The 24,449-nt window shown below is 38.0% G+C and overlaps 2 protein-coding genes across 3 annotated transcripts in view; one reads left to right on the plus strand and one right to left on the minus strand.

Annotated features, from left to right (window-relative positions):
• The first annotated feature begins 109 nt into the window (after positions 1-109).
• LOC111873924 (E3 ubiquitin-protein ligase RFWD3) lies at positions 110-9,660 on the plus strand. 2 transcript variants are annotated; one of them, XM_023869023.2, is made up of 4 exons: positions 110-802; positions 2,095-2,189; positions 6,137-6,251; positions 7,845-9,660. In XM_023869023.2, exons 1-4 carry the CDS (start codon positions 730-732, stop codon positions 9,332-9,334), a joined length of 1,773 nt encoding a protein of 590 aa, XP_023724791.1. In that variant the 5' UTR covers positions 110-729; the 3' UTR covers positions 9,335-9,660. The 2 variants fall into 2 exon arrangements, with proteins under 2 accessions (XP_023724791.1, XP_023724792.1); XM_023869024.2 differs by lacking the exons at positions 110-802; positions 2,095-2,189; positions 6,137-6,251 and adding an exon at positions 7,000-7,063.
• A 6,170-nt stretch (positions 9,661-15,830) lies between these two features.
• The window catches only part of LOC111873926 (ubiquitin-conjugating enzyme E2-22 kDa), a 20,834-nt gene continuing 12,215 nt past the window's right edge, over positions 15,831-24,449 (minus strand). The window contains exon 5 of the mRNA XM_023869029.1: positions 15,831-19,249. Coding sequence (XP_023724797.1) covers positions 19,113-19,249 — 137 coding nt within the window. The 3' untranslated portion in view covers positions 15,831-19,112. The remainder of the gene's footprint in view (positions 19,250-24,449) is intronic.

Raw genomic sequence — 24,449 nt, forward strand, 5'->3', positions numbered from 1 at the left:
CTATGAAATCTACACAGTGTTGTAAAATTCTTCCAAACTATTATATCTATGTAAATGCAAGAATATAGTTTCTCTTCATGGCACGCAAGTGACTCTTTTCTCTTTCACTTTCGTCCGTGTGCCAGAGGTAACCTTAATTCATACATGGCAACTGTACGTTCTCATTTCTTTTGTGGGATAACAGAATGATCACAATACATATTAAAATGTTTGAATGAATAAGGCATTCTTGTCAACTACGATCAGTAATTAATGTTTAAACCATACACTTTTACACATATGTAGCAAGAATTCTGTGGTGGCATCTCGATAAGCAGCGAAAATAACACCTTTCATTTCGGTATGCACTTATCACTGCTACCAAGAAAAATAAGAGAATCTTTTAAGATTCCTGTCTTCTGTGATGTGACGCGTGTTGCTTGGTACATAGTTTAATGTTTCGGAAAAACTTGCTGTCTTCAACTTCAGGTTGGAAGACCGCCGACGTGAGAATCTCGGATCTCCAAAGAAGATATTTCTTCGGCGAGGAAAGTTTACAATTGACGATTGTTACTGATCCATGAGTTCATAAACATTGATTTCTCGGACGGTAGAACGACAGTGACATCTTTCAACTGCTAAAACGACGGTCTGTGGCGTCCGTGGCGTCTGTGGTACCTTCCCACAATGGCCGATAGTGTTTGCAAGTTAGGATGTCTTTAAAATAAGGACCTAGGTTCATTTTAGCGCATGGAATATAGGGATGTGTTTGAAATGGACGTTGTTGAACATAATTATGATTCCGATACAACTGAGGAATATGGTAATAATATATTTATGGTCGTTGCTAATAACCACGGCGAATAAGCTGGGTACTTGGTCATTTAAGAATCCATAAATTAGGATTCGAAATTTAAGTAGTACTAAAAGGGTTGTTAATGAACGAAACATGTCAGTCGGAACTGGAATTTAATTTTGCATGAGTACTCTCCGCTGAAAGAAACGCAAACTAATGTGATACAATCGTTACTTTACTCACTAAAATCTTTTTTTTTCTTCAGGCGTTTTGGTCAAAAATTGATTCTGGGGAAGGTTGACGGAATAGAAATAGAATAAATTTATTTTTTTTTTATGTGTAAAGTTCTGTTAACCCATCAGTGAAGATGTTTTGTTTAAGGTAGGGACCTGGTTTAAAGTATGTAAGTAAACTTTTGCCTTTAAAGACTTAATGTATATTTATTATTGGCCATTCTCTGTGATGGCAATATATTGCAAGGTTTCCAGTTCCTTTCTACAGTGTTTCAGGTCATTCTCAGAATACATATAAAAATAAAAGCGCAAATTGTAAATCTCATCTAAAGATTAAAGTTTGTAGAATTTTGAAATAGGTTTTAGCTTCTCATATACCCTTACACTCTTTCCATTAAGTACGTATCAATTCTTTGAAAAGTTGGTGTTGAAATTATTTATTTATTCTTGATACCCTGAAATTATGTAATATCACAGAGTTTTATTGCTGTCAAGTGCCTCTTGTATGTGTTGTGCTTTGAGTGACATGAAGTCTTGCTCTAGCCCACAGCACTGACTTAATTGATCATCTGCTATATCTTAATGAGCAGGTTCAGATTTGTGTTTAGGAAGTGCCCAGATAGAATCTTGGCTGGGACACTGATTATCTGACAGTTTTCTTTATGGTGTTCGTCAAGTCTACCCAGGTAAATGCTGCTATAATACTTCACATTAGTCCATGATCACTTGGTTCTATATCCTTTCCAGCCATTACACTAATCATATTACAGTTTGACAATATCGTGTGTTCATATCAAATGCTGTGTTAATGCATTAATGAAAATACTAATTCCTGGCCCTTTTTTTATGCTTTAGTAATAATATCATTTTGTGATGAACTAGTTTGACGAAGGTTTGGGGAATGGAAGTGTCGTCGAATCAGCCTGCCACAACATGGTGTCATCAAACAAGAATGTAGATAAATAAATAAATGAAATTAGATACAAGCTCCCATGAAAGATAGAAAATCACTAATAATTTCTTTAGTAGATTGGTGAACTGTAATGAATACTTATTAGTTGACACTTTGGTTTATGTGTGTTACAGAACCAGAAGGAGATGATGCAGTGCTTACTGGCGAAGGAGCACAACCAATACAAAGGCAGGAAGCATCACTCGATGTTCAGGGTGCCAATGTGCAGGTTTGTTTCAATGAAAGCACAAATAAAAAGATGAACATTTAGAGGCATGAAAAGTCACCCCACATGTTGGAAAAATAATGAAGTTACTCTACAAGGAAGGAAAAATTTTTACTGTAACAAATACTTCTACTAACTGAAGACCCAAAATATTACTATGGGAAGGGAAGTAGTTAAGTTCGTATGAGTCTCATTATCCTGCAGAAGTTGTTTCCTACATATATTAACTTCTTTTCATTGTAGTGTTTCTAAAAAAAAAATTTTTTTTTAAGTTGTCCTTGTGCTTAATTAATTAATTAATTAAGCACTATGCCATGAATGTATATATGGGCATGGACGTGTAGTTCAACCATTCTTGACCTCATCATTAGATGGAGGTGAGTGGTGAGCTTCATGCCCTCGCCACTTTGTTGGTGGGGAAAGAACCCTTAATGCCCATTGTATAAGAGGCTGGGTGGGCCATAGAGCTGGCATTCGACACTGTGGTATAGAGAAAAATCTTCCCCTGCTGGGAATGGAACCTAAGCCATCCAGCTCATAGCTAATCTCTGTGCCGACTGAGCTACCATGACTCCCTAAAAGCATTCTGCTTATAAAAGTATAATTCATATTAAATTATAATTGATTTTATATAATTAAGACCACCTTTTTGGTCTAGTGGTCAGCGTTCCTGGCTACAGATCCAGAGGTCCAGGTTCGATTCCCGGTGCTACCACATTTTTTCGGAGAAGTAGTGGGTCTGGAACGGGGTCCACTCAGCCTCGTGATGATAATTGAGGAGCTGTTTCAAGGAAATAGCAGCTCCGGTCTAGAAAACCGAAATTAACAGCTGTGGGGATTTGTTGAACTGACCATGCCACACCCTCTATCTGCAAAAGTTGGCACTAACTTCACCAACAAGCAGCGGTCGCTCGGTTGGTATAGTTCGCTTGCGGACTAAAATCACGGAGTTTGTTTTTTTTTTGTTTTATATAATTAATCGTGGAGAGAGTGTTACCTTGAGAGAAGTCTTCCCACCATGTGGACTGGTGTTTGAAACACAGTCTTGTAATACAGTGTAGTCTTTACATGCAATCAGCTAAGTCATTGTGGATATTTCAGACTCTCTGTGTTTCCATCATCAAGGGTTTGATATGATGAATGTTATGTTTGCAATGCATATCCGTGTTCACAAAGCTCTTGTCTAACTCAATCCAGACTGCACGGGGAACAGTGGGCAGAATTAGAAGATCAGTGATGTCCTGTCCAAGCAAAGACCACATGGGGAACAGTTGATCAGTCATTTGAATTAATGTTGCCTGTTATTGGGTCTTCCATACAATATTTTTTAAGTTCGCTTAGCTGCTCTTTTAAGTATGTGGTCTGGTACCATGTATGGCTGGGAAGGAATTTTGTACCTCTGTTGAAGTTACTGGGGTGCAGCTGGAGCTCATTGGCTGCCTCAATAGCGCATTCCATGTAGCCTGTCATTCCTGCCAGTAATGTGGTGTCCTTGAAGTTTATTGGATGCTATGTCATATCTGACTTGCCTGGATGGTATAGTTGTATGTATTGTGACCACCATACAGACCGCCTTCAGTCAACAGGCCTCTGGTGAGACTGAACATCAAAACTATATACTGTATTTATGCATGTATAGGCCGCACATTTTTTGCCAAAAATTCAAGAGGAAAACTGGGGTGCGGCTTATATTCGAAATCACACTTCATTTAAAAAAAATGAATGTTGCCAAATTTCGGAATAATTTCTACTCCTGAAATAATATTCCAAGAAAATTATTTTTTCTATAATTTCTGTCTGAAAATTGTGCTGTGGCCTATACACGCACGCGGCCTATACACGCGTAAATACGGTATATCTCAACAAAAAAGAAAGTCCACTTTTTGAGACCAATGAAAAATGATGACCACAGTCATTATACATTGTCTCAGTAGTGCTGCAGGTCTGCCCACCATACACCTTGTCATTCGTGCTGCGTACAGTACATGCCTAGGACCATAAGGTCATCATTTTTCATTGGTCTCAAAAAGTGGACTTTCTTTTTTGTTGAGATATATATAGTTTTGATGTTCAGTCTCACCAGAGGCCTTTTGACTGAAGGCGGTCTGTATGGTGGTCACTAAAGTCAGCTGCTCGCACTGTAAAAGTGGAATGAGGAACCTGGATGGATATGAAAACTGTTTGGTTTTGATTGTGATGTTCTGGGTTATGACACAGTGTAATCAGGTTTCAGAAGAACCTGTTGCCTTCAGGCAGGCTCCCCTGAAGTGTTGGTAATCACCAGCTACATGGTGTCATAATTCAGAAGACCACAGTCTGAAATGTCATTTTGTGTTTAGTTATTTTCCTAGCTTTCTCTTAAAGATTTGTCCAGATTTCTAGCAAATTCATAATCTTTCTGTTATTCAGTCATTATTTCCAATATATCTTTCTTACTGTAGTAGTTGATATATTATTACTAAGTCGGTCATGGTAGCTGACCGGTCTAAGGGATGTACCATCTTTGCTTGCTCGTAACCTGGGATCATGGGTTCCAATCCCACACAAGGCATGGATGTTTGGTATGTGTATGTATTTATTTTGTGTTTGTCTTGTCCTGTGTTTAGGTAGAGGCCTTGTGACAAGCTAGTCACTTGTCCAAGGAGTGCTACCATTTATAAGATGGTTGTACTGAAAGTCATGAGCAACAATTTTTTGTAAAGTAACATGCTTTATTATTGAAAAACCAAATACACCACCTCAATCTACAGACCTTTCTTTATTTTTCCACATAATCTCCACTTCTTTGTACACATTTCTCCCAGCGTTCTGGGAGTTTGAAACTTCCCCTTCTGTAAAATTTCGTTCCAGCCATCTGAAGACACTGACGCACTGCTTTCCGAATTGCCTCCCTTGTCTCAAACGTTGTCCACACAGCTGATCCTTCACAAATCCGAAAAGATGGTAGTCAGAGGGTGCCAGATCAGGGCTATAGGAGGGGTGTGAAAGAACTTCCCACCCCATCTTTGGAATTGCTTCGAATGTGACCTTTGTGGTCTTCGGTCAATAACTGCGGGAGCCAGCAAGCACAAACTTTCCTATAGCCCAAGCTTTCAATCATCTCCTGTACTGCACTGTGCCCTATTCCAAGTTTTTGGGCTATTGTGTCCACAGTCACACGCTTGTAATCTCGAATGATCTCGTCCACTCTTTCCTTGTTGCGTTCATTTGAGGCTGTTCGAGGATGACTGCTCTGAGGCTCATCTTCAATGCTGGTGTTCCCATCTTTGAACACTGCTCGCACCCATGCACACACTTCCATAAGCATGCTGAATTCAGAAAGCAGTGCGTCAGTGTCTTCGGATGGCTGGAATGGAATTTTACAGAAGGGGAATTTTCAAACTCCCAGAACGCTGGGAGAAATGTATACAAAGCAGTGGCGATTATGTGGGAAAATAAAGAAAGGTCTGTAGACTGAGGTGGTGTATTTGGTTTGTCAATAATAAAGCATGTTACTTTACTAAATACCTTGCTCATGACTTTCAGTATGACCTACGTAAAATGATCATGAAACTGAAAATCAGAGGCAAGGGTCTAAGAGGGCTGTAGAGCTAGTGAAAAAAGAAAATGTTACTAAAAATTAATATAATATTCCTGATGTAATTAAGATATATCTTATAAAATGATATCACAGTTTTAATGTGTAAATAAACCAGCAGGAGGTATTGGTGTGTTATCAAGGTTGGTTCTTCTAATTGACCATTCACACTTATCACAATGGATTTGTTTAACTTCTTTGGCAGACACACTTCAGCTTTTGGTATTGAAGATGGCTGATGAATCAAAATATGTCTTGTAATGAAGTAGCAAGATTTACTGTGATAAGTGTAGATGGTCAGTTACAAGACATAACCAGTAGGAAGTACTCGTACTTACTTAACACTAACTATTTCAACAATCAACTGTTGCAGATTGCATCTGCAGCTTCTCAGCCAATGACATCTCCACCTAATGCTGCAGTACTGGATCAAAGTTCTATGCAGCAAGAGAAATCATCACCTCCAACATCTCAACACCAGTTGAAAAGTAAGTTGTTGGAAGAATAATAATAATAATAATTCGTGATGCACTGCTCCCGCACTAGGAAATTATACACACCTAATGTGTCCTTGTTAAGTTATGTTGTAGAAGGAATAATTATGTAAAGGCAATGAAAAATGGGATAATTAAACCAATTTTTTGAGCATTTGAAGCAAGAAGTTCAAAAAATGCACCTATTGACTTTGCCATATCTCTCTGTCCCCACGCACATAACTCGAGAAGTGTTGAATGGATTTTCATGAAAATTGAGTTTGGGGAATTTACTAATTTTACACATTCCATTTCTGATTAAAATCAGATAACAGTAATGAACACATGTTTCTACACACATCTCTGGTGTAACTCCATAAATAATTTTTGCTAGTATTACTTGTAATGTTTATCTCAGTTTAATGTGTTTAATTTAGTAGTACAAGTAATTAGATTTTGATAATGTTTTCCCCAAATGTAATAGAACTACTTACTGAACTACTCTCAGCTGGAAGAACATAACCACATATGCCTGGCATCATTGCAGCTGCACTCTGTATATATCATATACATATATTTTTTATATATTTTATGGTAACCACTCATGTTGATAATGTAACTTTTCACTTTGGATTTGCTTGGTATATATTTATGTAATGTGCTTAACATGCTTATTTACTTTCTTGGATATTTCTGTAAATCAGACTTGGTGAAGGTGCCTGTATATATTTAAAATATCGTTTGTTGCTTTTCAGATGCATGAGCCTTGTTGATGACTAATAATCAATATGTACCTACAACTTATCTTGCAAAAATTGCATAGTAGTGTAAGTAACAAAGAATTGCTGTGTTACTGGTAAGGTAAGGTAAAGTTGTCCCTGTGCTTAACCAGTTAAGCCCTACACCATGAAGGCATATGTATGGATCTATGTTTTCTTGACCTTAGCACTAGTTGGAGGTGAGTGGTCAGCTTCACGCCCCGGCCGCTTTACCCCCGGGGAAATAGTCCCTGGTGCTCACTGGATAGGAGGGTAGGTGGACCCCAGAGCAGTCTGTGCGACATGGAGAAGTGAAAATTCTTGTCCCTAACAGGATTCCAACTCCAACCTCACAGTCGTCCAGCCTCTAGCCCGTTGCTATACCAACTGTGCTATCCCGGTTGTGTGTTGCTAGTATTATATAAGTACATCTAACTGCATTATGTTGAAGTCATATGAATCATATACAGGTACTCCTCATTGTATGTAATTTCATTTGAATGGGGTCAACTAATTTAGACTTATTTCAATTACTAGCACTCACTTCAGTGTGAATTGCTTGCTGGCCAATCAGGAGAGGCAGAGAGAAGGGAGTAGACTATTGTGTGGGTGAGTGAGTGGGAATGGGAATGGAAAAGGGAAAATTTGGCTTACCCATGCAACCTCTTCTGCGCATCTACTAATGTCAGTTTTTGAGCACATAGGGAATCTTCACTATTTTGTTATGTTTTATTAATGTTATTTCACTGTCTACAACTTTTTTTTTTAACAACTGCCCCACAAAATGAGGAGTATCCATATAAGCTTATGTATAAAATGAAATATATGAAACATGAAATTCGTTTCACAGGTCATGGCATGAAACAAGTAAACTCTGATGAAGAGAATGAAGGTGATGATGGAAGAACATGTCCAATATGCATGGATGTATGGTGCAACTCCGGAAGTCATCGCCTAGCATCATTGCGATGCGGACATTTCTTTGGTCACAGCTGCATCTTGCGTTGGTTGCAGATAGGATGTGCAGCAGGGCATAGAAGGTGTCCACAGTGCAATAAGAAAGCCAGCATGAAGGAGATCCGTATACATTATGCTCGTAAATTGCAAGTTCTTGATACTGCAGAAAGAGACAGGTTACGAGAGGAGCTGGAAGGGGTCCAGAGAGAGAAACACCAATTAGAATTGGAATTGGCAAGAACAAAACTGAATCAGCAACTGCATCAACAGCAGTTAATAAAATTGCGACAGAAATTATCAGAGATACAAGAAACACAGGGATGTGGCACAAGACAGTCTACACAAGTAGGTGGCTTCGTGTCACAGGAGTCATCACATCAAAATTTGGCTCTTTATCGTAGTGTTGAAATCTGCAGAGAAGGTGGCTGTCGTGTGTTGGCATATGACAAGTTTCTGAACCTTCTTATTGTGTCTCAACGCTCAACAAATACCCTGTTTTCTGGTTATGGAATTAAGAAAATTGATGCTGTGGAGTTTCGGCCAACACAGTTCGTTTTCTTGCATCCGAGAGCAATTAGAGACTTGGCTTTCCATCCACTGCGTAATGACATGTTGCTTAGTGTGTCGCTGGACCGATGTGCTAAACTTTTTAACGTAGCTAGCAATACAGTTGTTCAGAGTTATACTACAGACAGTCAGTTGTGGAGTTGTTGTTGGGATGCTGATAATTCAAATTTGTTTTTCATTGGCACAAATAATGGAGCAGTCCTCCAGTATGATGTAAGATCTACAGCTGGACCTATATGCAGGATAACTTCACCAGAGGATTCATCCCCAGTTACATCATTAGCTGCAGTACCAACATGTCCTGGTAGAACATTAGCACGAGGTGGGTTTTTAGCTTGCAGGCTGAACTCGTGTTGGGCATATGAACATCGTGATGTAGAGTATGTGGGTTCACAGCTTCCCTTTGATGGACCATTTGTGTCACTATGCTATGATAAAAATTCTGGTCATGTGCTGATATCAACACGTCCAAGCGTTCGTTATCCACTTTCACGACACATCGTGTGCCAACTACCAGAGGTAACTGCTGGTGTAGATTCTTGCCTTATATGTAATCCTGTTCACACATTTCAGGGCAGTAGAAGTCAGAATCTCCTGTCACGAGCTTGTCAGGTATCTGTACCAGGAGATACTCTGGTTGCAGCTCATCAAGAGAGCTTGAAATGTGTTGCTTTATGGAGTATATCATCAGGTCGGCAGGTACTTAGCTGTCCAGCATCTCAACCAGTGATAGATTTGTGTTCAGTGCAAGTGAACAATAACCAGTACCTGGCAGCATTGTCAGAAAAAACGATGAGCATCTACATGTTTAAATGAATTGTAATACTTATGACTATTTAGAAGTTACAGAAATTTCACAGAGCAGATGGAGGAAGAGGATACTTACTCTGAAAGGGACCTGTAGTTAAAATTAAGAAATACGAGGCTCGTCTACAAAGTAAGTTTCCCTGGGGCTGTTTACAGAAACAAAACAATTTCATGGAAATATTTATTGCAACAGATACAGCACATGTTCAGCTATTTTTCAAATAATCGCCACCGGAATTGAGAAATTTGTCATACCGTGGGACCAACTTTTGAATACCTGTGTCATACAAGTCTACCGCCTGGGATTGGAACCCCTGTGTGACAACCATCTCTGCCCCTCTGTCATTCTCAAAATGCTGACGCTCACCGGACAGGAATTTCTTGAGGTGTAGGAAAAGATGGAAATCACTGGGAGCGAGTTCCGGGCTGTAGGGTGGATGATTAAACACCTCCCAGCTGAATTCCTGCAGGAGACTTGCTGTCCGTCGAGCCGTGTGCGGCCTAGCATTATCGTGCAGGAAGACAATGCCGGCACTAAGCATCCTGCACCGCTTGTTCTGAATGGCCCGTCGCAATTTCTGCAGTGTTTCACAGTAACGCTCAGCATTCACCGTCTCACCTCTGGTCAGGAATTCAACGTGGAGAATGCCCCATCTGTCCCAGAATACTGTGCACATGACTTTCCGCGCCGACGTCTGCTTGAATTTCATCTTACAGGGGGATCCACTGTGACTCCAATGCATTGACTGCTGCTTGGTTCCTGGGGTAATGTGTGCGATCCATGTTTCATCACCTGTGATGGTCCAGTCCAGAAACTCGTCGCCATCATCATGGTACCGCTGCAGAAATGTCAATGCTGTTTCCAAGCGCTTTGTGTTCTGGTGTCAGTTGCTTCGGCAACCACCTGGCACACAATTTCCTGAACAACAGGTGCTCCGTGACAATTTCGTGCAACAAGGAGCGGAAAATCTGCGGGACATGACTGCTGAGTTCCATAGTTGTGACACAACGATTCTCCATAATGCGTTCCCTCACAAGTTCCACCAGGTTGTCTGTAATGATGGATCGCCGCCCACTGTGCTTCTCATCATGCACACTTTGTCGACCTGCTGTAAATTGTCTGCACCAGCGACGCACCATCTGCTTGCTCATGACGTTAGGCCCATAGACCCGGCACAGCTGACGATGAATTTCGATCAGTGCTATGCTCTGTGCATTCAAAAACTTTATCACTGACTGCACTTCACAGTCGGCGGGAGCTGGAATAAGAGCCTCCATCTTCAACAGCTGCAACAATGCTACTGTGGGAATGCGGGAAATTCCTTTTGTGCATGCACCATGCTACGTCATTGCTCTATCACGTACGTGCAGTCGCTTCGCGCAATATAAGGTTTGCTAGCTGTGGGACGAGTGAGAAACTTACTTTGTGGACGTGCTATATAGAATGTCATTGCAGCTTTCAGGAAACTGCAAATTCCAGTTTATAAAGGCCTTTTTGAAGGAATAGTGGCCTGCACATGTCAGGTGTTTTCATTGTTTCACAGTACCCTGTAAAGTACCTTATTTCTGTCCTGCTTAAGTTCATTACATCCTATATCTTTTATTTACTTTATGTTGATCCTGCTAAAAGCATAACATTTGGTAAGAAACTTATAGTACAATGTTTTAAATGTTGTGTTAGAATTTTTGATTGAGGATTTAATCTTGCACATAATGTGGGAGGAATAAATGGTAAAGATTATTGTAATTTTATGACTTTAGTATGGGTGAAAATATGCATGTCTGCTATCTTGTGCTTTATATACATTGGTATAAAATACAGTGGTGAGCAAGATTTTTATGAGGGAGCAGTTTTAAATTTTGATACTGGAATACATGAAGATACAAATTGTTCTTATAAATACAGGGGAATGTATGTATGTACAGTTTTTTTTGTAATGCCATAAAATTAAAAGTAAAAGTTATTCAGATTTTGTTAGTAACAGAAGTGAATTTGACTGCCTCTATGGTCTAGTGGTCAGAGTTCCTGGCTACAGATCTGAAGGTCCGGGTTCGATTCCTGGTGCTACCGGATTTTTTCTGAGAAGAAGTGGGTCTGGAATGGGGTCCACTCAGCCTCATGATGATAATTGAGGAGCTATTTCAAGGAAATAGCAGCTCCAGTCTAGAAAACCGAAATTAATGGCCATGGGGATTCTTTGCGTTGATCAAGCGACACCCTCTATCCACAAAGGTTGGCACTAAACTTCACCAACAAGCGGCGGTCGTTTGGTCGGTATAGTTTGCTTGCGGACTAAAATAACAGTTTTTTTTAACAGAAGTGAATTTATGCTGACAGATTGCATTCCACTCAAACTAATGTAGATATACCAGGAACATCATGAAGTAAAGTTTGCTTTTATATGACTACACCAAAGGGCTGGCATAGTGGCAACACTCTTGATTCACCTTCAAGAAGTGTTTGGTATGAATCTTGGCTGGGACTTCATTAGCCTGAGTGAGACCCTTTGTGGTTTTCCTCAGTCCCTCCAGGTAGGATGCCATGATAATGCCTTAATTGGGCTATGACCTCTTCCTTCCAAATCATTTACAATTTATCATTCATCTGTCATCTGACATTGAATATTATGTAGTCTAGCTACTGACAGTATTACAAAGCCAATAGCAGCTACAAGGTATAAATGCATTACTTTTATAAATACATCTACAACTTAAAATTATGCCAAAACCCTCAGTGTGTAGACAAGACTATAGTGAGGTATTAAACACAAAGACAATCACAGTGATAATTGCAGGCTTTCTCTGTATAATGACTGAGTGTTTATTTCTGTTAATATTATTTTCTGTCATCACATGCTAACATTTCATGTTAGTCTTACAGTTTGCACAAGTTTCTCAACTAGTGTGCCATGACATTTTGAATTAAAATGGTTTATAACATTTAACACTTTAAAGACTGACTTCTAAATAATACGTAGGTCGTACTGAAAGTCATGAACAACTTTTTTTGCATGCAACCTAGGAACAGCAGATGAAAGAGAGTATGGTGGTAGGTGGAACCAGCTGTTGTGTTAACCTTGAGTGTCTTGTGACATCAATAGCTTGCATCACGTGACCAGTATCACTCCTAACAAAATAGCCGACAGCCATATGTCATTTCACCAGCATGCTGTCATCAAATTTCTTGTGAAAGAGGAAATCCCTGCTGCAGAAATTCGCCAGAGACCTCAGCATGCTTATGGAAGTGTGTGCATGGGTGCAAGCAATGTTCGAAGATGGGTGAAACATTTTAAAGATGGGAACACCAGCATCAAAGATGAGCCTTGGAGCGGTCGTCCTCGAACGGCCTCAACTGAACGCAACAAGGAAAGAGTGGATGAGATCATTCAAGATGACAGGCATGTGACTGTGGACACAATAGCCCAAAAACTATGAATAGGGCACAGTGCAGTACAGGAGATGATTGAAAGCTTTGGCTATAGGAAAGTTTGTGCTTGTTGGGTCCCATGGTTATTGACCGAAGACCACAAAGGTCAGCGAAAAGCCATCACCTCAGAATTTCTGCAGAGATATTGACACGAAGGCAATGATTTTTTGCTCTGTATTATGACAGGTGACGAAAGCTGGTTTCACCATTTTGAGCCTGACACGAAACCGCACCATTTGCATTCTCCATCAAAAAATAAGGTAAAAACAGTGCCATCAGCTGTGAAGATGATGGGCAGTCTTCTGGGATGCAAAGGGGCTTATTCTGGCCAAATTCCTGGAACCTGGGCAAACCATCAATGCTGCTCGTTATGTCCAGACGCTGCACAAGCTTCATCATGCATTGCGCGATAAACATCCAGGACGAAACATCATCATCCTGCATGACAACGCTCACCCCCATGCCACTCGCCTCACATTGGAAGCAATTGCAAAGATGGGGTAGGAAGTTCTTCCACACGCCTCCTATAGCCCTGATCTGGCACCCTCCAACTACCATCTTTTCGGATTTGTGAAGGATCAGCTGCATGGACGTTTTGAGACAAGGGAGGCAATTCAAAAAGCAGTGTGTCAGTGTCTTCGGATGACTGGAACAGAACTTTACAGAAGGAGAATTTTCAAACTTCCAGAACATTGGGAGAAATGTGTACAAAGAAGTGGCGATTTTATGGAAAAATAAAGAAAGATCTGTAGATTGAAGTGGTGTATTTGGTTTGTCAATAATAAAGCATGTTTACTAAAAATTGTTGCTGATGACTTTCAGTACAACCCTCGTATATAATAATTTGTTTCGTGTTTTAGAGGAAATACATTATGTCTCTGCTATAAAAATCAGCTGGTTAATGTTTAGGGAAACAATCACTGTTTAGTGTGAGAACCTATGAAAAACACAAATACACTCTGTGGGCAGAATGCAGAGTTTTTGTGTGTTAAACCTCGTGGTACATATGATAACTGGTCACACTTAGAATGAATTTTTGGAGGAATGAGCATACTAATACCTTCCATCTGTCCATCCTCTCTTTAAACAAATACAGTTTTTTTAACCAATATAAACAGTAATCTTCAAGTATATTCAAGCTAAAATGTAATGTCATAGGTGGGAAAGGTATTGAAATTAAAGGTACCTAATGAAGTCAGTTATAACACTGATTTTGGATTCATTTTTTTTTATCAGAACAAATAGCTAAATTTCCTTAATAAGATCTAAATGTTTGTGACACTGGTACATTAGTACAAATATTATGTTTTTGGACATTAACCATCATCTTGTCTTTATCAAAAAACAGTCCTGTTTATTTTTCAAAACAATACTTCGGAAACTGGATTCTGTCTCTGTCTTCAGGTAAAACCTACTCAGTTGGGCCCAATTAATGGAGCTAGTCCCTATCTCTGGACCTTTGGTAAGATAAACATTACAAAATTCTATAAACCATAAAAATTATATGTACATGTAGAAAGACACATAACAGTGGGATTCTGCTGTACCGTTTCCTGCCTCAAATTCATTCTAAATTTTGTGGCTATAAAAATGCAAAACTATATATCCACAGAGTCAGGATGATAGAGACAGTGCAGCAGGCATCCAGTCTTCAGCTCTTCAACTTGATCTGTTCTGAATTTGAGTCTGTAATATCACTCTGTATCAATTGTCATAAGAATAGCATTTTGCAGGTTTTCCAGTTTCAAAGATGGGGACACAAAATTGAATACAAAACCATCAGAAAATAGAATGCAATACTGAACATTGTATGTCTGTTGAGGATTGGTATGTCCATATGCAGTAGCATTCTACAGCTATGCTAATAACCATAATTGCACAAATAAATATAAAGTTAAAATATCAGTGTGGAATTCATGGTTGCAGGTTGATTGTAATCTAAAATTTCAATATGAAATATAACTATCTAAACAGAGAGAACACAACCCAATTACTTCTATGTATTCAAGTAAATTTTATGGTCTGATTAATTTTAAAATACAGAATTAACAAATGTTACATGTGCATTCTAATTCAATGAATATAAAACAATTTATAACAATGTACCACACAAAGCAATCACCTGATTCTTTTAACATTATTTTTATATTGGGAATATAGTATGTCCATTTTTCTGTTCATCATATAAAATGTATATATGTATTTGCAACTTGTAAGTGAATAAAACTCTACACTCTCCTACATAAGCTTAAATGAAGAAACAGGAAATTAAACCTAGTGCATTTAAGAAGGACTGGAGCTCTGACACTCAACTTAGCATCATAGTTTCTAAACTAGAAAATACTCAGGCCATTTTCTTTAAGTAAGTTCAAGGGAATCAATAGAATAAAAAAAAAAATCAATAAAGAATTTAAAATAAAAATTTGGACCCATTATCAACAGTAGAAAAAGTACAGTTTGAACATAAGATAACAGATTTATTGTAATTCCTGAATGAATTCTGGGATGTTACATTCACCAATGCTGTATCATTTTATGTTCTGCAAAGAACTGGAATAATTAAACGAATAATTTTTGGATGAGATAAAAATATATAGCCAGATGCAACTGTGTCATGTAGATCAGCTAATTATTCAAATGGGCTGGACGACTGAGGAGTCAGAGCTCAAGTCCTAGTAAGGTCAAGAACTTTCTCTTCTCCATGTCATTCAGATTGGCTCTGGGGTCCACCCTGCCTCCTATCCAATGGATACCGGGGGTAAAGCAGCCAGGGCGTGAAGCTGACCAACTTGCGCCAAGGTCAAGAAAACATGGATCTATAAAAGTTTACCATATGAAAGTAACTGTACAGTAAACAGTATATTACAAATATTTAAATGATTGCAGTACTTGGAGCATCAAATGCAATTTTCATTTAGATTGTCTTCCACTCAAGTATATATACACAATGAAATTTTCTGATAAAAATTTTGTACAACAAAGTTTTGTAAAAATTTCAGCTTGTAAGCAAACTTGAGTGCAATTAAAACCAGTAGCTTATACACATGACACCAGTTCTCTGTTCGAAATAAGCTGTCATTACAATTATGCAAGTTGGTTATATTGTCATAGAAATAACATTATTACAGCCTTCCAGAATTACTCATACTCTTGAAATCACTTATACATGTTTACACTTACACTTACCAGTCTGTTTGCTGGGAAGTTTACAGTGTCATGAGGTAAGAAACTTGTAAAGGTAAAAGTTAAAATTGTCCCCATGTTTAACTAATTGAGCACTATGCCATGAAGATGTATGGGGGAGTGGATGTATAGATCTACATATTCTTGACCTTGGCACTAGTAGGCGGGATGGAGACTTTAAACAAAAATCTCACACACACAGGAATTCTTTATCAAAATAAATTAAAAACGTAAAGTCCCTGTGGTAAAGCTCCATACATTCTTATCTTCAGCACTAGTTGAAGGTAAGTTGCCAGCTCTATGCCCAGAGGAAACACCCTCTCCCCAGTTGAGAAATAAATCCTTGCCCCTGTGTCCGGAATTTGACCTGTTATCCAGGCTGTATCCATTCATTGTACTGACAGCTATAAAGTAAAAGGCAAAGCATGTCAAGAGTTAATTCACCTGAATGGAAATGGAGATATTTAGTAGCACCCAACACCCAGTGCTAGCATTCCAACAAACAAACAGAAACACATGAGATTCTTCCATACATGAAGGGTACTGCTATCTGCATTGTAAAGGACAGCAATGAATCTTGCAGTTCTAACTTTACAGGACATTTTCTGGCTAGAATTTCCTGAAGAGAACTTCTGGATTGTGTGTTAGATCAGCTTGATCAGGGACTGTCACTCTTCCACTTGAATGCGTGCTCACAAACAATCTCGCTGTACTTTCTGTTTCTCATGAGTCCTTACACATCGATACCAATTTCTGCTCAATAATTAATAACTTCCTCACTTTTGAGTGTGTGATAATATAGTCCTTATAAATCATTACACTTCACTCCTACTCTCAATGCTAACAAGTGGCATTCCCTATAGGCTGATAAAACAACAGGTTATATGAAATCTGAGGATCTTACAATGACGAGTAACGATAAGACCTAATCTTAACAGCAGTCTAGATCATCATGTAAAATGGAAGATCAAAACATTATACTGAAAATCAAAGATGTTCAAATGAAATGTGGCAAATGCAAAAAACTTACAACATAAGTTTTAAAACATTTCAATTATCAGTATTTTATTTATTCTTTTCATCTCTTCATTGATTTCATACAAATTTCCTTTATCTCAGATATTTTGTTATATCTAAAAATGTACAAAGTAAGGATATTTATCTCAAGTTCTGTAAATCTGTTTTGAGGTATTTTTGGATTGCATGAGTAACATGGTAAAGAGCAAAGTTCAATCAATTGTAACAGAGAAAAATGGTAAGATTATTCCGTATGTTCCAGTTTTAATGTGAAATTTATGATATAAAGTATTGATAAAGGCTGTTCAGAAATTGCTACCCCTACTGGGTCAGATGAACAGATCAACTATATTCCATATGTATTAAATTGCGCACAGATTATCTCTTGAAACAAGATGGTTAGGTCAGCTGTGGAAAATTTTTTTGAAAACATGACATCCAGACAAAGAATCATAAATAGAAAACAAAGTGAGCCTCCCCTTGCAGCTACCCTTTATGAAAGGTAATACGTACAATAAAATATAACTTAAACAAATCAAAGCCTACACAATTTCACTATCATGTGGAACATATAAATACCTGTGAAATATTCAGAGGCTGAAAGTATTAAATTCCAGCTTCTTCCAGATGTCTGTGCCTTTTTTTGTGTCAAATTTTTGGAAATAGTTTCCTTTACCTTTCTATTTTCAGTTTATACTACAAAGTTGTGTTTTGGTCTTAAGTATATTTTCTCTTAATGGAGATGTAAACTTTGCAATTGCAGGATCTTATGTTATCAAATGAGACTGCAGATGCACTCCTGCTACACTTAAGATTATAAAGTGCTCCTAGAAGATTCTCAGAACAACAGATTAACACCTCATCAATACAAAATCAGAAGCCAAAAATTTTCTTCATGTACTCGTAGACACTGGCACATGTGCAAGTAATTTCATTATCTATTATACTTTCACTATCTCATATACCGATGGGGTCTTTTTGTTATGCATATCATAACCGTAACAAGATTACATTGTAATATGCTGCAACTTTCTGATATTGTTGTCTTTTACTGTAATTAGAATTTAATAAAAGAGTAAATTGGACCCACTGTATGATATTAAAAAAAAGTTTCTTCAGCATGGAACATATTACCAACAAGTTATATTCAAATGAACGAAACCTCCTCTAAAAATTTTACTCCAGAGCATGATGACTAAAGCCCTGCCCCCTCCCCTGAAGAAAAGAGATCCTCAAAACGTTGTAATATGTTCATCTACCTAAAACAGAATGAAAAATAATTACTTTTATGTTATCACACATCCTACTAAGTTTCATTCCAATTTTGTAGAGGAAAAACTATTACAGTTCACAAGTGGTATGTGGTCTATGGTTTTAAGATCCAAAGACTCAAGAGAACTGTTTATCAAATATGACCATTTGTGTGGAGAAACATTATTTTCATGTCTGCCTGTTCTTATTCGTAATCAAGCACTGGTTATTAGACGAGACACAATAAAATTTATGTGATATGTTCCACTCAAATGAACAAATAATAAACAGTTTGCTGTCTTCAGAATCTAGCACACATCTTACAGTGGTATTTTTTATGCTTAGGTATCCATACCATTAATAGGGAGGAAGAGAACTGCTTCCATACAGAATACTGACTTTACTTTCTGATGTGAAATGCGTTACTGAAAGTCACAATTCTCAGCACATCCAAATCATACTACAATACTCATATAATTTTTAAATTACTCATGCTATTTTATTTTAGAGTGTTTGTTGGAAAATCATATATGTGGAAGAAATGTATCAATGTGCACTAAAAATGTTTGCTGAATAGTTATACATTTATGTACCACAGTATCCTGAAGTCCATTTGTGGTTTCAAACATAACGACCAGTCTACCCTTAATTATATTAAATGCAGTGCCCTATGAATGTACAATTTTGTGTCTTTGATTTTTTTGACGCGTAATATAATATGGAAATTACATATCAGATCTAAACTGCCAATTTTAAAAAGAAATGATTCTTTTCAAAACATCACCATAACTTGCGTGTTTTTCATAAAAAACACAAAGCAGTATGGATATTAGAGTAGCAAATGGCAGCATGAAGCCAACATGACTTATCTCCCTGATTACAACCACAAACTAACTTATTTAGATTTAACTAACTGAACAGTTGCTCAGTGGCTCTTTCCAGATCCCAGTTGTATGAAGATAATGCTACTCTTGCTTGATGATCCTCAATGCCCATATCTGTAAGTCTTCGAATCTTCAATTCAAAGTCAGAATTTTTATGTGGACCTGAAAACAGTTTTGTTAATTGTGTTGTTAAATTTCAAGAAAGCCTACACTAAAGTACATACAAACAACCTAATGCATTAACGACTGATACAAAACCTACAACACAAAGGCAATTAACTATGTAAGTAGTAAACATACAATACAGTCCTGCTGAAATTTAAAATCCTACAAAATAGCATTCTATATTCTTCTCAGTAATTTCTTTTGTAGCTTTTATGTCATTAAAAAGATCTTAAACATTTCTCCTAAATCCCTACACTGCTCAAAGCTAATTCCATATAAAAGAGTCCTTTCTCAGCAGCATGTGATCACTTGACTGACAAAGAAATGCCCCAACTTTTATGCAACCCAAAAGTTCATTACCACATCCACTAATTCCTGCCACTTGACCCTATCATGAGACATATTAAGCCAGTTCACACCCTATTCCTCTAGGACCAATTTTAATATTATCCTCACATACTGTACGTGACTGTGCGTTCCAAGTGGTCTCTTTCTCCAAAAACTATGACTGGCAAAAAATGAAAGCTTTATTCCTTATACCTAAATAATCTTGACAACTACTGGTTTGTTGCCAAAATTAACTTAATCCAGATAATTAATAAAACATCTCCAATTCTCTTCCTATGGCTTCATACACTCAGCAGCTTGTTTACAAGTACCTTTGTCAATACTGTCAGGCAACATACATTCATACATTAACAAATGTGTAGTTTCTTTAATACCACAATGAAATTATACTTATGAAGAAAGCAGTCTTCTGGGATTTGGCACCGTGTATATGTGGTGTTAACCGACGTTTCGGAGGAACGTATCGCCTCCNTCGGTTAACACCATATATACACGGTGCCAAATCCCAGAAGACTGCTTTCTTCATAGTCACCGCCGTGAAAGCCTCAAATCTTACAAATTATACTTACATACTGAGCAAATTATCAAAATTTTGCCATCATGTTATACTGTCATACTTTCCTTTCTTAAATCTTACACTTCTGTTTGGACATGCTTCCACATACTGTTGACATAAATCTTCATAAAATAACTGCCAGTAGTGTGTCATTCTTACTTGCACTTTCACACATTATTCAGACAGGATTTTCTCTACTGATAGTTTTACTGACAATGTTTTGCTGTGTTATGGGACCATTTTAAATTCTGTACTTCTCCATTAAAACCCATTCCATTTCAATGTCAACCTGACCTTAAAACACAGCCTTGTCCAACTAATGGAAATGGACACTAACTCATGTTACTATAAACATTTCAACAGTAATGAAGGAAATGCCAGTACCATGTTTAGGGCTACATATTTCAAATTTAGTTTTTTAAGTCTGTTATTTTGTTGAGATTCTTTCATAAGCAAGCAGCTGGATCACCTCAAGACTGTCAGTCATATTCTCTTCATGATATTGCCTCTAAATACTACATATTTTGACATAATCAGAAAAACATACACCAGACATGTACTTTTTTTTTCCCCCCTGTGGCGCTACAGCCCCAATTTGGGCCTAGGCCTACCTCCACGAAACACTCCGTTTCACTTAGGTTTTTCTAGATCTTACACATACGGTAGGACTCCTTGGGCGAGTGATCAGCTCGTCGCAAGGCCTCTACCTGTAGACAAACACAGAAAAACGCACACAAACATCCATGCCGAGTGGGATTTGAACCCACGATCCCAGCTTCCGAGCGAGCGAAGACAGTGCACGCCTTAGACCGCTCGGCTACCGTGACCAGCAGACATGTACATAGAGTTGTTTTAACAAAATATAATTCTTCTCTTGTCTGCACTGTCAGTGTTACTGCTCTAATATTCTCATTGTTCATTTATGTGGTATACGCTATGCCATCTCATCATCCCTTTCTGGAGAACACAGAAATCTTGTCCATAAGCGAATAAACAGCAGCACATTGTAATGTCACAATGTTACAAAAACTTCAGTAAAAGAGAATAACAGTCCTCAGCACTTCATTTTAACACTTTGTAGCCAGTGTTACTAAAATATGCCCTTCTCCTGTGCTGAAATTCCCTCACAATTTTACGATTACTTCATCCATTGCCATATGTTCTGTTGGATGGTACAGTGCTGAAAATTTTTAATTCAGAATGTCAAATATATGTGTGGTATCCCATAATGTGTCATAACCAGGATCTTCTGTCTTGTATTGGTGGGTTCTGTTTGTCCACATAATGCAAATATTTGAGAAGCCTGAGAAAGTGATCACATGGCATCACACCAGATGAGAATGGAATGTGGCAGAGTCCGTCTTTGGTCCATGTAGTGTCATGCTAGAATTTTGCTCATGACCCATCTGAACTACAACTGCAAGTAATATATATAGGTCCTTCATACTTATTTCTAGGGTATCTGTAATGTCTAGTTCGTTTTGTGCTTGGCCAGCTTGCTGCAGGTATGGTTTGCCTGTTGTACAATAACTGGTCCATTAGTTTGAAAATACAGCAACAAGAAATCATGAGGGGGTAAATTTTAAAAAATAATGGGAGTAGCCCACGTTAGGTGGGGCCCTTGTCACCACGGCATGGCACGTCCTCAGGTTGCGGATGGAGACGCCATCCAGTTTTGGAGGGAAGATGCGAATATATTGAATAAACGGTTGCTGACAGCTGAAAACGGGTGGCCCTCCAGCTTGGGGGTTGGGCATGGGGCTAAAATGGGTATGAGATTTGGCATTTGGAATGTTCGAAGTGTGTACAGGGCAGGTTCGCTCAGGGCAGTGGCAGAAGAAATCTTAAAATATAAGTTAGATTTAGCGGGAGTACAGGAGGTCAGATGGGATGGAGGTGGCATCGCACCAACAGGAGACTATACATTTCTCTATGGAAAGGGGAATGAAAATCATGAATTAGGTACAGGCTTTTTTGTATATAAGAGAACTGTATCAGCAGTTAAGAGGGTAGAGTTCGTTAATGGTAGGATATCATATATAATACTAAAAGGTTGTTGGTATGAAATTTTTTTAGGAGATTTCAATGCCAAAGTAGGGAGGGAAGACATTTTCAAACCAATGATTGGGAATGAGAGTTTGCATGAAATTAGTAATGATAATGGAGTCAGAGTAGTAAAGTTTGCCACATCAAAAAATTTTACTGTCAAAAGTACAATGTTCCCACATCGTAACATCCATAAATATACTTAAGACATCTCCTGATGGGAAGATACACAATCAAACAGACCATATTTTGACAGATAGGAGATGGCACTCAAGTATACTTGATGTACGATCATTCAGGGCAGCAGATTGTGATACTGACCACTATCTGGTTGTGGCAAAGGTTAGGGAAAGACAGGCAGTGAGCAAACAAACAACACACAGAGTTCATATGGAGAGGTTCAATCTCAAGAAATTAAACAAGTTAGAGGGTAAAGAGCAGTATTGTGTTGAAATCTCAAAATTGTTCACGGCTTTGGAAAACTTGGAAACTGAGGTGGATGTTAATAAAGCTTGGGAAACTATTAGAGAGAATATCAAAATTTCTGCTAAAGAGTCTAGGTTATTATGAACCGAAGAAGCATAAGCCATGGTTTGATGAAGGATGCTCAAAATTATTAGATCAAAGAAAGCAGGCCATATTGCAATGGTTACAGGATCCAAGCGAGTTAAATGGGGATAATCTGAACAATATAAGACGTGAAACCATCAGGCATGTCAGGAACAAAAAGTGGGAATATCTGAAAGACAAAATTGATGAGCTTGCAATGAACAGTAAGAACAAGAACATTAGAGACCTGTATAGAGGAATAAATGGCTTTAAGAGGGGTTACCAGCCTAGCAGTAACTTAGTGAAGGATGAGAATGGTGATCTGCTTACAGATTCCCACAACATTTTGAATAAGTGGAGGAACCACTTCTCTCAATTATTGAATGTACATAGGGTCAGTGCTGTTAATCAGACAGAAATCCATACAGCTGAGCCGTTAATACCTGATCCTAGCCCTTTTGAGGTTGAAAGTGCTATTGCAAAATTGAAACGGTATAAATCGCCAGGTAATGATCAAATTCCAGCAGAACTTATTCAAGTAGGAGGCAAAATATTACATTCTAAGATCCACAATCTAATTACTTCTATTTGGCATAAGGAAAAATTGCCTGATCAGTGGAAGGAGTCTATTGTACCAGTTCACAGGAAGGGTGATAAAACTGACTGTAGCAATTAAAGGGGCTATCACTGCTATCAACTTCATATAAAATTTTGTCCAATATTCTTCTTTCAAGGTTAAGTCCATATAAGATGAAATTACTGGGGATCATCAGTGTAGGTTTCGACGTAACAGATTAACTACAGATCAGATCTTTTGCATTCATCAGATATTGGACAAAAAATGGGAGTACGATGAGAGGGTACATCAGCTATTCATAAACGTCAAGAAAGCCTATGATTCACTCAAGCAGGAAGTATTGTACAATATTATAATAGAGTTTGGGATACCCATGAAACCATTTAGGTTGATTAAAATGTGTTTAAACGAAACATATAGTAAAGTCCGTGTAGGTAAACATTTGTCTGATAAATTTTCTATCCAGAATGGTCTAAAACAAGGAGATGCTTTATTGCCACTCCTTTCCAACTTTGCTTTAGAATATGCCTTCAGGAGGGTTCAAGAAAACCAGGTGGGACTGAAATTAAATGGGACACATCAGCTGTTGACCTATGCCGATGATGTGAATCTACTGGGTTATATATATGGACAAATACCGTCTTAAGTGCAACAATTTTATTGTAGTTTTTTCTTCTTTTTCCTCCTCCACACTACATGTTTCGGCCCTAAATGGCCATCATCATATATCATCTATACAGACTAATGGTACCTCCCTCCCCACTACCCATTCCCCCTCCAACACCCACCAACATGAAACACAGCACACAATACACCAGACAGCACACGTATTAAAGATAAGCAGCGACACACACAGAGAGCGCCTACACTGAGTAAGTACAAATAACAGTATAAACATATAAGAATAACATAACAAGACATAACATAAGATAGTAACACAAATATTTGTATATTACAGACAACACATGAACAGCGATAAAAACAAGAAGTGGCCGCTGCAGCACCGTAGATATAGGGCATGTACCCTGAAAAATTTTAATTTGAAAAAGAAAGAGAACAAAGATCTTATAGACATTTTAACTTGAATTAAGGTTTAAAAAGTGCTAATTTAAAAATCAAAT

The sequence above is a fragment of the Cryptotermes secundus genome, unplaced genomic scaffold (assembly GCF_002891405.2).
Source record: "Cryptotermes secundus unplaced genomic scaffold, Csec_1.0 scaffold639, whole genome shotgun sequence".
NCBI lineage: Eukaryota > Metazoa > Arthropoda > Insecta > Blattodea > Kalotermitidae > Cryptotermes > Cryptotermes secundus.

What these genes read in the sequence shown, in the direction of transcription:
- LOC111873924 (XM_023869023.2), top strand. Translation starts at nt 730, where the DNA reads ATGGAATATAGGGATGTGTTTGAAATGGACGTTGTTGAACATAATTAT. An exon ending in TTCAGGGTGCCAATGTGCAG is followed by an intron (nt 2,190 to 6,136) that starts GTTTGTTTCAAT and finishes CAACTGTTGCAG; the next exon opens with ATTGCATCTGCAGCTTCTCA. An exon ending in ATCTCAACACCAGTTGAAAA is followed by an intron (nt 6,252 to 7,844) that starts GTAAGTTGTTGG and finishes TTCGTTTCACAG; the next exon opens with GTCATGGCATGAAACAAGTA.